The sequence below is a fragment of the Esox lucius genome, chromosome 11 (assembly GCF_011004845.1).
Source record: "Esox lucius isolate fEsoLuc1 chromosome 11, fEsoLuc1.pri, whole genome shotgun sequence".
NCBI classification, from domain to species: Eukaryota; Metazoa; Chordata; class Actinopteri; order Esociformes; family Esocidae; genus Esox; species Esox lucius.
Window position 1 is genome coordinate 13794418 of NC_047579.1, and position 14851 is coordinate 13809268.

The 14851-nt window shown below is 42.0% G+C and overlaps 1 protein-coding gene across 1 annotated transcript in view; it reads right to left on the reverse strand.

The window, feature by feature from the left end:
- Window positions 1–218: 218 nt before the first annotated feature.
- Window positions 219–14851, reverse strand: part of LOC114840301 (NLR family CARD domain-containing protein 3-like) — a 101808-nt gene continuing 87175 nt past the window's right edge. The window contains exons 8-11 of the mRNA XM_034294927.1: window positions 13930–14103; window positions 1208–1217; window positions 943–955; window positions 219–802 (exon numbers count right to left, since the gene is read on the reverse strand). Of these exons, the coding sequence (XP_034150818.1) occupies window positions 246–802; window positions 943–955; window positions 1208–1217; window positions 13930–14103 (754 nt within the window). The 3' untranslated portion in view covers window positions 219–245. The remainder of the gene's footprint in view (window positions 803–942; window positions 956–1207; window positions 1218–13929; window positions 14104–14851) is intronic.

Here is a 14851-nt window from a genome sequence, read left to right on the forward strand (position 1 = left end):
TACAGACATCAATGTTTACAACACCAATGATAAACAATAACAACCAGATGAATGATGATGAGGTTTTATAGACCAGTGTGGTGATTTATTCATTGATTAATGACTCTAGTTTACAGGTTAAATCTTCAGTGGTGAATAATCGGGAATATTTACAATCACATGATATATTTACTCACTACTAGAGAGTTATTGTCAGTGTTTTACTACAGTGTCCTACTGAACATGACCATAATTAGAGTGAAACATCATGTTGTGTTTGACACAGGGACCATCTGACACAGAGACACTGAGGAGTCAGAATAATAAACCCCAAACCCTGGATAGAGAGGCTCAGTGAATGTGCTGTTGAATGTGTACAGGTGAGTCAGTGTGTCAGAGGAGACCCTGTAGAAGGACATAGTGCCGGCTGGCCAGTCCAGATACACTCCTACTCTGTGGGAGTCTGAGGAGGTGACAGGTATGCCAGTTGTCTTATTATTGTGACAGACAGAGTAACGTTCATCATAACATGCCAGACTCCAGGACTTGTCATTGTGTCCAAGACAAGAGTCATCACCATATCCTCTCCTGTTGATTCCTTTATATGTCACTCCTATCACAGCCCCTCCCCCACTCCACTCTACCTCCCAGTAACAGCATCCAGACAGACCCTCTCTACACAACACCTGTGACCAGTAGTCAAATCTCTCTGGGTGATCAGGATACGGCTGCTTCTCTCTTCTCCATGTCACCTTTCTGTTCTCCTCAGACAGAGAGAGGAGTCTGTTTACTGTGTTTGAGTCCAGTGTGAGATCACAGACATCTGATGGATGAGACCAAGACACAGTATTACACATCATCATCATTCATATTATACACACACATGCAGAATGAAACAAATATGCACAAACGTACACACACACACACCAGCTGTATTTGTGTTCTGTATAATAAATCACTTACATTTCTTCAGTCCTGATTTCAACCTCCACTCTCCACCATGATCCATACTGTGGAAGAAGCAGAGGAGCAGACTGTCATTCAGTGACACACAACCTGTCTTACACACACACACACACAACCCCCCTCCACAATCACACAAACAACAATTCCCTTTTCCCATCACACACCCAACACAACCCAACGTTTTTGAAAATGTCTAATCATAATTGTTTCTGCAATCACACAAACACACGCACAATATGACTTTTTCATTTTTTTATTAAACATCCTCCATTCTGCCAGAACATGTACACACCACACAACCCCACAATCAAACATAAACACAATACACAACCCCCCAATCGCACACAATACACAACCCCCCAATCACACACAAACACAATACACAACCCCACAATCACACACAAACACAATACACAACCCCACAATCACACACAAACACAATACACACACCCCCAATCACACACAAACACAATACACAACCCCACAATCAAACATAAACACAATACACAACCCCCTAATCACAGACAATACACAACTCCCAATCATACACAAACATAATACACAACCCCCCAATCACACACAAACACCATTCACCCCCCCCCCCCCCCAATCACACACAAACACAATACACAACCCCCCAATCACACACAAACACAATACACAACCCCCCAATCACACACAAACACACCACACAAACCCACAATCATACACAACTCCCAATCATACACAAACACAATACACAACCCCCCAATCATACACAATCACAATACACAACCCCCCAATCATACACAAACACAATACACAACCCCCAATCACACACAAACACAATACCCCGAAAACACACTCACACCTCCTCCCAACATACACCATCTAATAACACCATACTCAACCCCTAATCTAATAACACACCATACACAACCCCTCCTCCAATAACACACCATACACAACCCCTCCTCTAATAACACACCATACACAACCCCTCCTCCAATAACACACAATACACAACCCCTCCTCTAATAACACACCATACACAACCCCTCCTCCAATAACACACCATACACAACCCCTCCTCCAATAACACACCATACACAACCCCTCCTCTAATAACACACCATACACAACCCCTCCTCCAATAACACACCATACACAACCCCTCCTCCAACAACACAACATACACAACCCCTCCTCTAATAACACACCATACACAACCCCTCCTCCAATAACACACCATACATAACCCCTCCTCCAATAACACACCATATTTATTTTTTAAATAGTGAGGTCTGTTCTGGTCATTTCCACCACAGTTCCCACGATGAACAATATGATTTCTGGATTATGAGTTTAGGAAAAATATACAATAAGACATTGTTAGAATTGGGGAAACTTTCCTAATCATTACCAGTTTGGTGTTTAGAGTTTGGATAAGTTTCGGTATAAAGGTTAGGTTATTGAGGATTACGGTAAGGTTAGGTTTAGGTTAGGTCTCAGTTCCCCAAAGGAATAGAAGAACAAGTTTATGTGTGTAAGTGTATGTAAGAGACTAATCACAAAACAACATTCAAAATATAGAAATCCACTGATTACCCCAAAATGTCCCCATAAAAAAACAAAATGCTTGATTAGATACAATTGACACAATAGAGCAAACCTCCCAATCACTGGAATTCATTTCCAATAATGTACATCCGGTTACTCTTCAAATAGTTCATGAGGTTTTAATGTTTGTTCAAAAACAGTGAATAAACTATCCATAATGACTCTGTTGATGGAATTGAGGATAGATGAATGTTTGCTCACAAATTTGCTGCTCTTTCCACACATAAATAATGGTGATCAGATTTTGTATGATCTCTAAAGTCATATGACACAAGGCTTTTTCCAGTTCCAGGATCCTGACTTTGATAGAAAGGAGAACCAGGAACATTGGGAAGGGAAAAGTGACTGCATGTGTCACACTGACAGTGGTCATAAACTGTATTTGTGTTAAAGAGCATTTTGATTTCTACCTTACTTGCCTTAAAGGGTTCTGACTTAAAGGGAGGTAGAGACTTGGTAGTCATAAATAAAAGACAACTGGGGTTTGACCACTAACAGGTGAAGTGAAGAACACTGATAATATATATAAATATATACACCAATCAGCCATAACATTATGACCACTGACAGGTGAAGTGAATAACACTGATAATCTATATAAATATATACACTGATCAGCCATAACATTATGACCACTGACAGGTGAAGTGAATAACACTGATAATCTATATAAACATATATACCGATCAGCCATAACATTATGACCACTGACAGGTGAAGTGAATAACACTGATAATCTATATAAATATATACACCGATCAGCCATAACATTATGACCACTGACAGGTGAAGTGAATAACACTGATAAACTATATAAATATATACACCGATCAGCCATAACATTATGACCACTGACAGGTGAAGTGAATAACACTGATAATCTATATAAATATATACACTGATCAGCCATAACATTATGACCACTGACAGGTGAAGTGAATAACACTGATAATCTATATAAATATATACACCGATCAGCCATAACATTATGACCACTGACAGGTGAAGTGAATAACACTGATAATCTATATAAATATATACACCGATCAGGGATGTTTTGGTGGCAAAATGTGGACCTACACAATATTAGGCAGGTGGTCATTATGTTATGGCTGATGGGTGTATAAAACATGTTGAACTATAACAAAACCAGTTGATAAGTGAACATTCACTGCCAGACAAGGTAAGATACTAAGACAGGCCTGCGTCGGAAGAGAGCAGACATTTTTCTCCTTAGGATGAGTTTGTGTCTGTTATATATCCAACACAATTTAGAGACAATTAACCCTCATGTCGGTACATTTTTGGACCAGATCTGGACGACCTTGGATCCAACTCGGATTGGGTGGTGATTTTACAAAAACGGAATTTCATGAATATAGTAAATGATGAGTTTTCCTCAAATTTATAATTATTGTTCATGTTACACAAAATAATTACAGGTAGGCAGGTCTGTATTTGACACATATTACATGATGCAAAACAACATGACATCTTAATACCACATTACTGATTACTGATAGAGAAAACATCTACAGGACTTACTTGAGTTTCTCCAGTCTCCAGTGTGGATCCTCCAGTCCAGCAGAGAGCAGTCTGACTCCCAAGTCTCCTGGGTGATTGTAGCTCAGATCCAGTTCTTTCAGATGTGAGGGGTTTGACTTCAGAGCTGAGACCAGAGAAGCACAGCCTTCCTTTGTGACCAGACAGCCTGACAGCCTGCACAGAGATTATCATTTATTCACAAAATACTCACATTAACAAAGTCTCTGAACTTTCAAGTACTGAAGGGCAACCAAGGCTTTTTAAGATTGGAAAAAATAAGATAAAATAGTTACTAAAGATTAATTTAGTTATTAAATAGTTTACAATAGTGACATCTACTGATCAGCAATCATCTCAGGTTAGGAGTCAGAATGGGTGGGTTGCCTCCCAGGTAACCATGTATTTTAAACTGTTTATCCATAGTAATGTTTAGGATAAAGTGTCATAGCATATATGAAATGAAACAAATCATTTAGACATTATGTGATAGTGTCTCATGTCACTGCCTGTAACTCATAACCCCAACACTAACACATTATGTTCATAAAATGGTGAATTAGGTGTCGAGGTCAGTGAGTCAAAGCAACTTGGCAACAAAGACAGAACTGGGACCATTTTACAACAAGGTTTAAAAAGGCATGTAATCAAAGATTCAGACATCATTGATCACAAGGTTTTGATGAAGTAACTACCCATTTTGAAACTACATTTTTGAATTCTTTGACTAAATCTAACAACCTAGCCTTTGGTAATTAAATCTCAATTGGAAAGAAGCCACGTTTACAAAAGAAAACTCTTTACAAAACACGATTTCAGCTGCCACTCTGCTATTGTTGATCAGGAGATTGAACTAAACTCTCCAATCAAGGGTTGCTTTGAAATGTCAACCCATTCTACTCCATGTTAAAGGGCTGAGTCTTGTATTGGTGTAATACCATGTGATTGATGATGTACGAAGCCTCGTTTGATCACATGCTTTTTCCAAATCCTCTTGTAAAATACATGCTTCTATGGTTGTTTGGTGCCTGAGACTTTCAAACACCGCCCTCTACTGGTCACCTTATTTAGTCATTTATTTGTTGTTTGCATTATAAGTCCATCGAAGCCCCAGTGGGTAGTGTCACCGACTCTCACTCTGTGACTTGTTATGGTGCCAGATCATGATTAACTTTTTAAAGTTCAAACGATACTGTTTATTGTTTTTAAATATTTTTTTTTTATTTATGTGTATCTTATGACACTCTTGTCTTTATAATGTAAAACATTACAATGGATGCATAATTGTGTTGTCTGGAAAGGCAAGAAGAATATGGATATGAACCAGGCATTTTAATTTCCCTTGGGAAAGCACGTGCCTACCCACTGCATCACAAAATCATGTTGGAATCTGCAGACGATACACTCACCTAAAGGATTATTAGGAACAACATACTAATACTGTGTTTGACCCCCTTTCGCCTTCAGAACTGCCTTAATTATACGTGGCATTGATTCAACAAGGTGCTGAAAGCATTCTTTAGAAATGTTGGCCCATATTGATAGGATAGCATCTTGCAGTTGATGGAGATTTGTGGGATGCACATCCAGGGCACGAAGCTCCCGGTCCACCCCATCCCAAAGATGCTTTATTGGGTTGAAATCTGGTGACTGTGGGGGCCATTTCAGTACAGTGAACTCATTGTCATGTTCAAGAAACCAATTTGAAAGGATTTGAGCTTTGTGACATGGTGCATTATCCTGCTGGAAGTAACCATCAGAGTATGGGTACATGGTGGTCATAAAGGGATGGACATGGTCAGAAACAATGCTCAGGTAGGCCGTGGCATTTAAACGATGCCTAATTGGCACTAAGGGACCTAAAGTGTGCCAAGAAAACATCCCCCACACCATTACACCACCACCACCAGCCTGCACAGTGGTAACAAGGTATAATGGATCCATGTTCTCATTTAATGTTTACGCCAAATTCTTACTCTACCATCTGAATGTCTCAACAGAAATCGAGACTCATCAGACCAGGCAACATTCTTCCAGTCTTCAACTGTCCAATTTTGGTGAGCTCGTGCAAATTGTAGCCTCTTTTTCCTACTTCTGCTGTTGTATCCCATCCGCCTCAAGGTTGTGCGTGTTGCGGCTTCACAAATGCTTTGCTGCATACCTCGGGTGTAACGAGTGGTTATTTCAGTCAAAGTTGCTCTTCTATCAGCTTGAATCAGTCGGCCCATTCTCCTCTGACCTCTAGTATCAACAAGGCATTTTCACCCACAGGACTGCCGCATACTCAATGTTTTTCCCTTTTCACACCATTCTTTGTAAACCCTAGAAATGGTTGTGCGTGAAAATCCCAGTAACTGAGCAGATTGTGAAATACTCAGACCGGCCCGTCTGGTACCAACAACCATACCACGCTCAAAATTGCTTAAATCACCTTTCTTTCCCATTCTGACATTCAGTTTGGAGTTCAGGAGATTGTCTTGACCAGGACCACACCCTTAAATGCATTGAAGCAACTGCCATTTGATTGGTTGATTAGATAATTGCATTAATGAGAAATTGAACAGGTGTTCTTAATAATCCTTTAGGTGAGTGTACATCTATATAAACATTAAACATGTGATTTTTATTCCTGACCAGCAGGTGACACCACTGTGCATTGAGTGTCAAAGCCTTGAGAACAATAAGATTTTGAAAGCCTCAAACACTTCAGAAAGCCTTGGTTGCCCGTAACACTAGATTCAATATAAAATAATACATAGACAACGTATCAAATGTTGAAACTAAGACATGTTATGTTGATGCCAGCAACACATTTCAAAAAGCTGGGCAACAAAAGACTGGAAAAGTTGTGTAAAGAAAAACAAACCTGGTGAAAGAGTATACAACTAATTAGGTTTATTGTCTAATTACATGATTGGGTATAAAAAGAGCATCCCAGAAAGGATGAATCTTTCAGAAGATGGGGAGGGGTTCACCACTCTGTGAAAGACAGTGCAGGCCAATAGTGAAACAATTTAAGAATAATGCTTCTCAACGTTAAATTGCAAAGAGTTAGGTGATTTCATCATCCACAGTACATAACATTATTAAAAGATTGAGAATCCAGAGAAATCTCTGCATATAAAAGGGACAAGGCCGAAACACCAATATTGGATGGCCGTAATCTTCGGACCCTCAGGCTGCACTGCATTAAAAACAGACAGGATTCTGTAGTGGACATCACTGTATGGGCTCAGGAACCAGGGACAGATTATGGATAATTAATTATTTATTATAATTAATTAATAATAATAAATAATATACAGAATTGTCGCATTTCGACAAGGATGGCATTTATCGACAAGTTAATCTAATTTTTAAACTTACAAAAAAATCTGTATTACAGATCGACTCACTTGGCGGCAGTAATGACGGGTTATTTCTTATAGACTAAACAAATCTGTCTAACAGCCAAGTACAGGAAATGATCACGACTAGTGAAAACATACCTGTACATTCTGGAAACATCTGTACCGGCTGAAAGGGTTTTCTCTCCTGCAGGTTTGAAAGTCTACAGACTAATAAACCTTCTCGTCTAGCATGTGGACATGCTAATTCTACTGAACAAGAATAAATTGTCATAATCATATGGACATTGCCTAATGATTCTTTATATTTTTGTTAAGATTTAGCATTCATGGATGCGCTAGCCAGATTTGGTTTATGTTCATTCATTATATATAATTTATTCCTATTAAGATTCCTTCCAAATATATTTGTTTATTCACTGGAACACATCGGTAGGTTTGTTTGATTTAATGCAGACTGAAATGTAACTCTATTAGTCTATTTATTAAGTGTAGTTTCATTTAGAAAGTATAGTTTCAAGGGAATGTATGTATAAAAACAGCTGGCTATATGGTCCAATAATTTTTTTATTTTGTTGTTATGGCCAGAAAACATTGGCACAAAGGCATTAGCTTATGTAAGGTAATTCATACATATCTCTGCGCTAATTCATGGGAGAAAATGCAGGCTTTTTGACAACGTTTATAGTTCATTTGTATTGTAATTAATGTAAAAGCTTTTTATAAAATACTAACGGTTTGCCAGGCCTATGCATTAGGTTATTTGATGCTGTTGTGTTTCCTGAGTAAAAGTATATCTAGCCTAATTGTTTATATTAAAACATTATTGAGATTGTTAACTACATTTTTAAATAAAAGGTTGAATTTATTGTATAACAAATTACAGTAAACATAAATTTTTTAGGGGGTGGGGTCGACAATTCGATAACAAAAGCTGAGGAATTATCAGTAGTGAAAATATTTGTCATGCACATCTCTAATCAAATTATCTTTTATGACCTGTGGATGCTGAGACAAGGCATTATGCTGCATTATGCTGCCTTGTCTCAACATCCACAAAGAAGTTACGGGATGGTCAAAATTAATTAACTAGATTGAGACATATTTTATAAGCATATCTAATCACACTGCTCACTTAATCGAGAAGTGTTTATCTGATACACGTGTGCTTGAGGGTAACACGTTCCACAGCTTTACAACCATGACTGAGATTAGTCAGACACTCTACCACAAGGAGTCGCTAGAGTGCAACATGACAAGGCAGCCCTGTGTGACACCCACCCATCCACCCTGGCAGAACTGAGACAAATTACTCTGTACTATGATGGATCCCTGTGCAGCATCAGTATGATGTAACCAGACAATTCATTAAGAAATGTAACAGAGGGGAAGTTCAAGTCTCTATGAGACAACATGGTAGAATGAAGGGATGTCTTCAATAAGAAAGAGTGTAACTATAAAACAGTGGGAATGAATGGTGGATCAGTGGACATCAGAGGGGTGGAATGAAGATTAGTTCTAATGTGTGATATACTTGGACTAAGTGAAATTATTATTTATTATGTAAGAATATGTTTTTGTTTGTAATGGTGGTCCTGTTAGTTGTGGTGTGTTTCCTTCCAGGTCTGCTGGGATGTCTGACAGGGTTTGGTCTTTACCAGGGATGGAGGCTTGGTCCTGCTGGTAGCTCAGAGCAGGTAGAGGTGGGAAAACAGAAGATGTTTGTACTCCGCTTTTGTTGTGTTGCCCCTCTGTTGTGTTGTTGTCAATTACTCACCTCAGAGTCTCCAGTCTACATTGTGGTTCCTTCAGCAGAGCAGAGAGCTTCTCCACTTCTGTATCCCTCAGGTCATTGGTACTCAGATCCAGTTCTTTCAGGTGTGAGGGGTTTGACTTCAGAGCTAAGACCAGAGAAGCGCAGCCTTCTTCAGTGATTCCACAACCTGACAGTCTGGAAAGAGGTTATCATGATGTCAAACAGAACAACAGTTCAGAATAACATTAGAATATCCTCTATATCAGACCTGGGCAAGATAAGGCCCCCGGGCGATACATCCAAAACATTTAAAATAATAAAACAATAATAATACCTGACGAGGTCCGCAGATTACGTTACTTTATTTACTGTTGCATATTTATTTATTTTCAAACTAAATGTCCTGTGGCACTCCCAGTAATAAGTACAGCAGTATCATATTGTCTGTTTAAAATACCTTTAAGTTGAAAGGTATTTGCATTGCTATGATACATAGGGGTTTTAACCCTTAATGATGCCCGATATGGTGCAGCCGGGGCCCCACCCTGGAGCCAGGCCCGGGGTTGGGGCTCGTTCGCGAGCGCCTTGTGGCCGGGCCTTTCCCCACGGGGTCCGGCCGGGCTCAGCCCGAACGAGCGACGTGGGGCCGCCTTCCTGTGGGCTCACCACCCACAGGAGGGACCATGAGGGGTCGGTGCAGAGAGGATCGGGCGGCAGTCGAAGGCGTGGGCCTAGACAACCCGATCCCTGGACACGGAAACTAGCTCTAGGGATGTGGAACGTCACCTCGCTGGCGGGGAAGGAGCCTGAGATCGTGCATGAGGTTGAGAGGTTCCGACTAGAGGTAGTCGGGATCACCTCTACGCACGGCTTGGGCTCTGGAACCACACTCCTTGAGAGAGGATGGACTCTTCACCACTCTGGAGTTGCCCATGGTGAGAGGCGATGGGCTGGTGTGGGTTTGCTTATAGCCCCCCAGCTCTGCCGCCATGTGTTGGAGTTTACTCGGGTGAACGAGAGGGTCGTTTCCCTGCGCCTACGGGTCAGGGATAGATCTCTCACTGTTGTTTGTGCCTACGGGCCGAATGGCAGTGCAGAGTACCCAACCTTCATGGAGGCTCTGGGAGGGATGCTGGAATGTGCTCCAACTGGGGACTCCATCGTTCTACTGGGGGACTTCAACCAGGGACGTGCGGTCAGGGTAGGCAGGGTAGGCAGTGCTTCACGAAAGGAAATGTTGGCATTACATTTATTAATTCCAAGAGCTTCATTAATTCACCGCATTATTAATTTCATTTATTTTATTCAAAATATGAATTTTTGTAACAAAAATGTTCAGGAATACATATAAAATACTAATTTTGCCTCTCCTAAAAACTATTGTTTCATGCAGGAAGGCTATGGCCATTGAGGCAGAGGTTAGCAGGTTGGCAGATTCTGACAAACCATCCGGCGCCTCAGGAGAGGGAAACAGTGCCCAACCAACGCTGTTTACAATAGAGGTGGGCAGCTGTTGACCTCAACTGGGGGTGTCGTCGGGCGGTGGAAGGAGTACTTCGAGGATCTCCTCAATCCCGCTGTCACGTTTTCCATTGAGGAAGCACGGGATGAAGGCTTAGAGGTGGACTCGTACATCACCCGGGCTGAAGTCACAGAGGTAGTCTAGAAACTCCTCGGTGGCAAGGCACCGGGGGTGGATGAGATCCGCCCTGAGTACCTCAAGTCTCTGGATGTTGTGGGGCTGTCTTGGTTGACACGCCTGTGCAACATTGCGTGGCGGTCGGGAACAGTGCCTCTGGGATGGCAGACCGGGGTGGTGGTCCCTCTTTTTAAGAAGGGGGACCGGAGGGTGTGTTCCATCTATAGGGGGATCATACTTCTCAGCCTCCCCGGGAAATTCTATGCCAGGGTTCTGGAGAGGAAAATACGGCCGATAGTAGAACCTCGGATTCAGGAGGAACAGTGTGGTTTTCGTCCGGGCCGTGGAACACTGGACCAGCTCTATACCCTCTACAGGGTGATGGAGGGTTCATGGGAGTTTGCTCAACCAATCCACATGTGTTTTGTGAATTTGGAGAAGGCATTCGACTGTGTCCCTCGCGGCATCCTGTGGAGAGTGCTTCGGGAATATGGGGTCCTGGGTCCTTTGCAAAGGGCTGTCAGGTCCCTGTACAACCGAAGCAGGAGCTTGGTCCGCATTGCCGGCAGTAAGTCAGACTTGTTCCCAATGCATGCTGGACTCTGGCAGGGCTGCCCTTTGTCGCCGGTTCTGTTAGTAATTATTATGGACAGAATTTCTAGGTGCAGCCAGGGGCCGGAGGGTGTCAGGTTTGGGGACCACACAATTTCGTCTCTGCTGTTTGCGGATGTTGTTGATGGTGTTGGCCCCTTCAAACCAGGTCCTTCAGCATGCACTGGGACGGTTTGCAGCCGAGTGTGAAGCAGTGGGGATGAAAATCAGTACCTCCAAATCCGAGGCCATGGTCCTCAATCGAAAAAGGGTGGCTTGCCCACTTCAGGTTGGTGGAGAGTGCCTGCCTCAAGTGGAGGAGTTTAAGTATCTAGGGGTCTTGTTCACAAGTGAGGGAAGGATGGAACGGGTGATTGACAGACGGATCGGTGCAGCTTCTGCAGTAATGCGGTCGATGTATCGGTCTGTTGTGGTGAAGAAAGAGCTGAGCCGCAAGGCGAAGCTCTCGATTTACCGGTCAATCTACGTTCCTACTCTCACCTATGGTCATGAGCTTTGGGACAAGATCCCGGATACAGGTGGCCGAAATGAGCTTTCTCCGCAGGGTGGCTGGGCAATCCTTTTAGAGATAGGGTGAGAAGCTTGGTCAGGAGCTCAGAGTAGAGCCGCTGCTCCTCCACATCGAGAGGGGTCAGCTGAGGTGGCTTGGGCATCTGTTTCGGGAAGGTGTTCCGGTCCCGTCCCACCAGGAGGAGACCCCAGGGAAGACCTAGGACACGCTGGAGAGACTATGTCTCCCGGCTGGCCTGGGAACGCCTTGGTGTCCCCCTGGAAGAGCTGAAGGAAGTGTCTACGGAGAGGGAAGTCTGGGCATCTCTGCTTAGACTGCTGCCCCCGCGACCCAGTCCCGGATTAGCGGAAGATGATGATGCATAGGTACCAGCACCACAATCCACGTGCGGGAGTTATCATTTGTAAGTACTATACGCAATCGATGGCTGGCTATCTCTGGAAATGAGCCTAAGAAAAGTTGATAACAAAAGCCGGGTATTTAAAAATGTATTGACAGGAAAATATTTATTTGCAGATGTTGCAGGTAAAGAAACTTGCTTCATATGTTATGCTACCGTCACAGTTTTTAAAGAATATAATTTGCAGAGGCATTTTCAGAGCAAGCATGCAGCGAAATACAAAAACGGTTATCCGATGCTACAATTCAACAAGTCCAAGCGCAGATGCAACTTCACTGATGAACATCTTGCAGCAGTACCACACACTGCTTAAACAGAACCGCACACTTCTTAAACAGACCCGCACATTGATTCAACAGAAATGACTCCTGATTTCACCTCACTTGTCAACGCCCATACGAGGCTCTCCTGTTCATTTTGAGTGAGTAGCCCTAAAAGTTGATTTCTTGGGTCTGGGCTGCTGGAATCGCTGTCGTTAAAAGCATGTAGTATACTGTATGAAGTTAGATGACGGCAATTATACCAACATTTGGTTTGAGTGAAAATCTTCAGAAGTGATTTAATAGACTTATGTCTGCCCTAATAACTATTATACCTATATAACTGTTATACACTATACCTTATGTAATGTAGCTTACTCTGTTGAGTGGAAAGTTATGTTTTAAGGCAAATATGTGTTGTAACATTTCTGTTGAGGATTTTTTAGGCCTTTGCCTGCTATAATAACAATTGTTTACAGAAAATTACAGAAAGTTGAAGTAAATTAAGTTCAATTATGAAAACGGTGTTGCATGGAAAATAAATATGCATAAATGTAAAATGCAAGTTTTTAGGCATGTTGGTTAAAAAAGTAATCTGGCCCACGATGCTCTCTGGCATTTTCAGTGTGGCCCCCCAGTGAAAAATATTGCCCACCCCTGATCTATATATTATATCTTGTCATATGTTATGGAAATTTTGAACTAAGGTACATTTGAGAAATGTCTGTCTTTCCATTGGCTAGTATGCAAATCCTTACTTTGATTGTGACACAGGTCTGTATAATATCAGAGGATTATTAGGTACTTTTGACCATGTCCTCCTGCTTGTGGACCGGCTGCGAAAAGGGTGAGATTCAGGGTGCCCAGATTTGTGGAAGTTGATAGATGGATTTGAGGAAGTATGGTAATTAGAAGTTATATTTGGGGTATTTTAGTTATAGCACCTGTTTTGTTCCTTGTCCTGACAACCATTCCCATGCAGCTAACCTGTTGCTGGGTGATTCATGCAGGATGTTAAGCAGCTCTCTGTTGGTGGAATTGGTTTCTGTGCAACTGTCTGCGTGGAATGTGAGAAGGGTGTCTCGTTTGTGTTTGGACAGTAGGGGAATTGGGCCCCTATGTCTCCTTGTACGGCCTGTATTGTAGGTAGGGGAGATTCGGTCCCTGTGGGTTAGCAGTGCGACGACCTCGGATTGAATTCCGGCGATACGGGGGGTCGAACCCTGTTGCCGACAGCTACCTGGTGCAACCCGTTACGTATCCGTGTTGTGGGGCACTCAGGCGTGTTTATTGTTCTGTTGTCAATTGTGTTACTCACCTCAGAGTCTCCAGTCTACAATGTGGGTCCTTCAGCAGAGCAGAGAGCTTCTCCACTCCCGTATCCTTCAGGTCATTGTTACTCAGATCCAGTTCTTTCAGGTGTGAGGGGTTTGACTTCAGAGCTGAGATCAGAGAAGCACAGCCTTCCTCTGTGATTCCACAACCTGACAGTCTGGACAGAGATTATCATGATGTTACAAACAGAACAATAGTTCAGAATAACATTAGAATATCCTATATATATTACATCATTGTCATGTCAACTTTACTTAAGGACATACTTTTAATACTGACATTGCCAATAAATGACACTAGAATGTATAGAAATCCTGTATAGAAAATCATCGATGTTCTCAGTCAATAAATATACAGTACTGTAGTTCCAGGAAGAGTAAGTGTGTGTGTGTGTGTATGTGTGTGTGTGAATGTGTATGTGTGTGTGTGTGTATGTGTGAGGGGAGGAGTAGCAGGAATTATAATAAACAGACAAAGAGGGGTGGATCTATGGACATCAGAGGGTTGAAATGAAGATTAGTTTGAAACGGTTGATAAACCTGGAAAATAGGACTGTAACGATTATTAGACTACCGTATTTCCCCCAAAATAAGGCGCAACGGATTATAAGGCGCATCAAATAGAAGATACTGCAGTCAAACGTTTGACTGGGGTTGCATACTGACTACGGTAGCCGTAATGCTGCAAGCGGTGCGGCATTGTAGTTTACCAGTTGTACTGAAACATTTTATTATTATTAAATAGTTTTTATTGGTTTTTCATACTGAAACATTTTGACAGAGCGCCTTGAGCCCCGTGTACATCCAGTGTGGATCAACTAATTAACCAATTGATCCATATATAAGGCGCTCCGGATTATAAGGCGCACTGTTGTTTTATGAGAAAATTAAAGGCTTTTAAGTGCG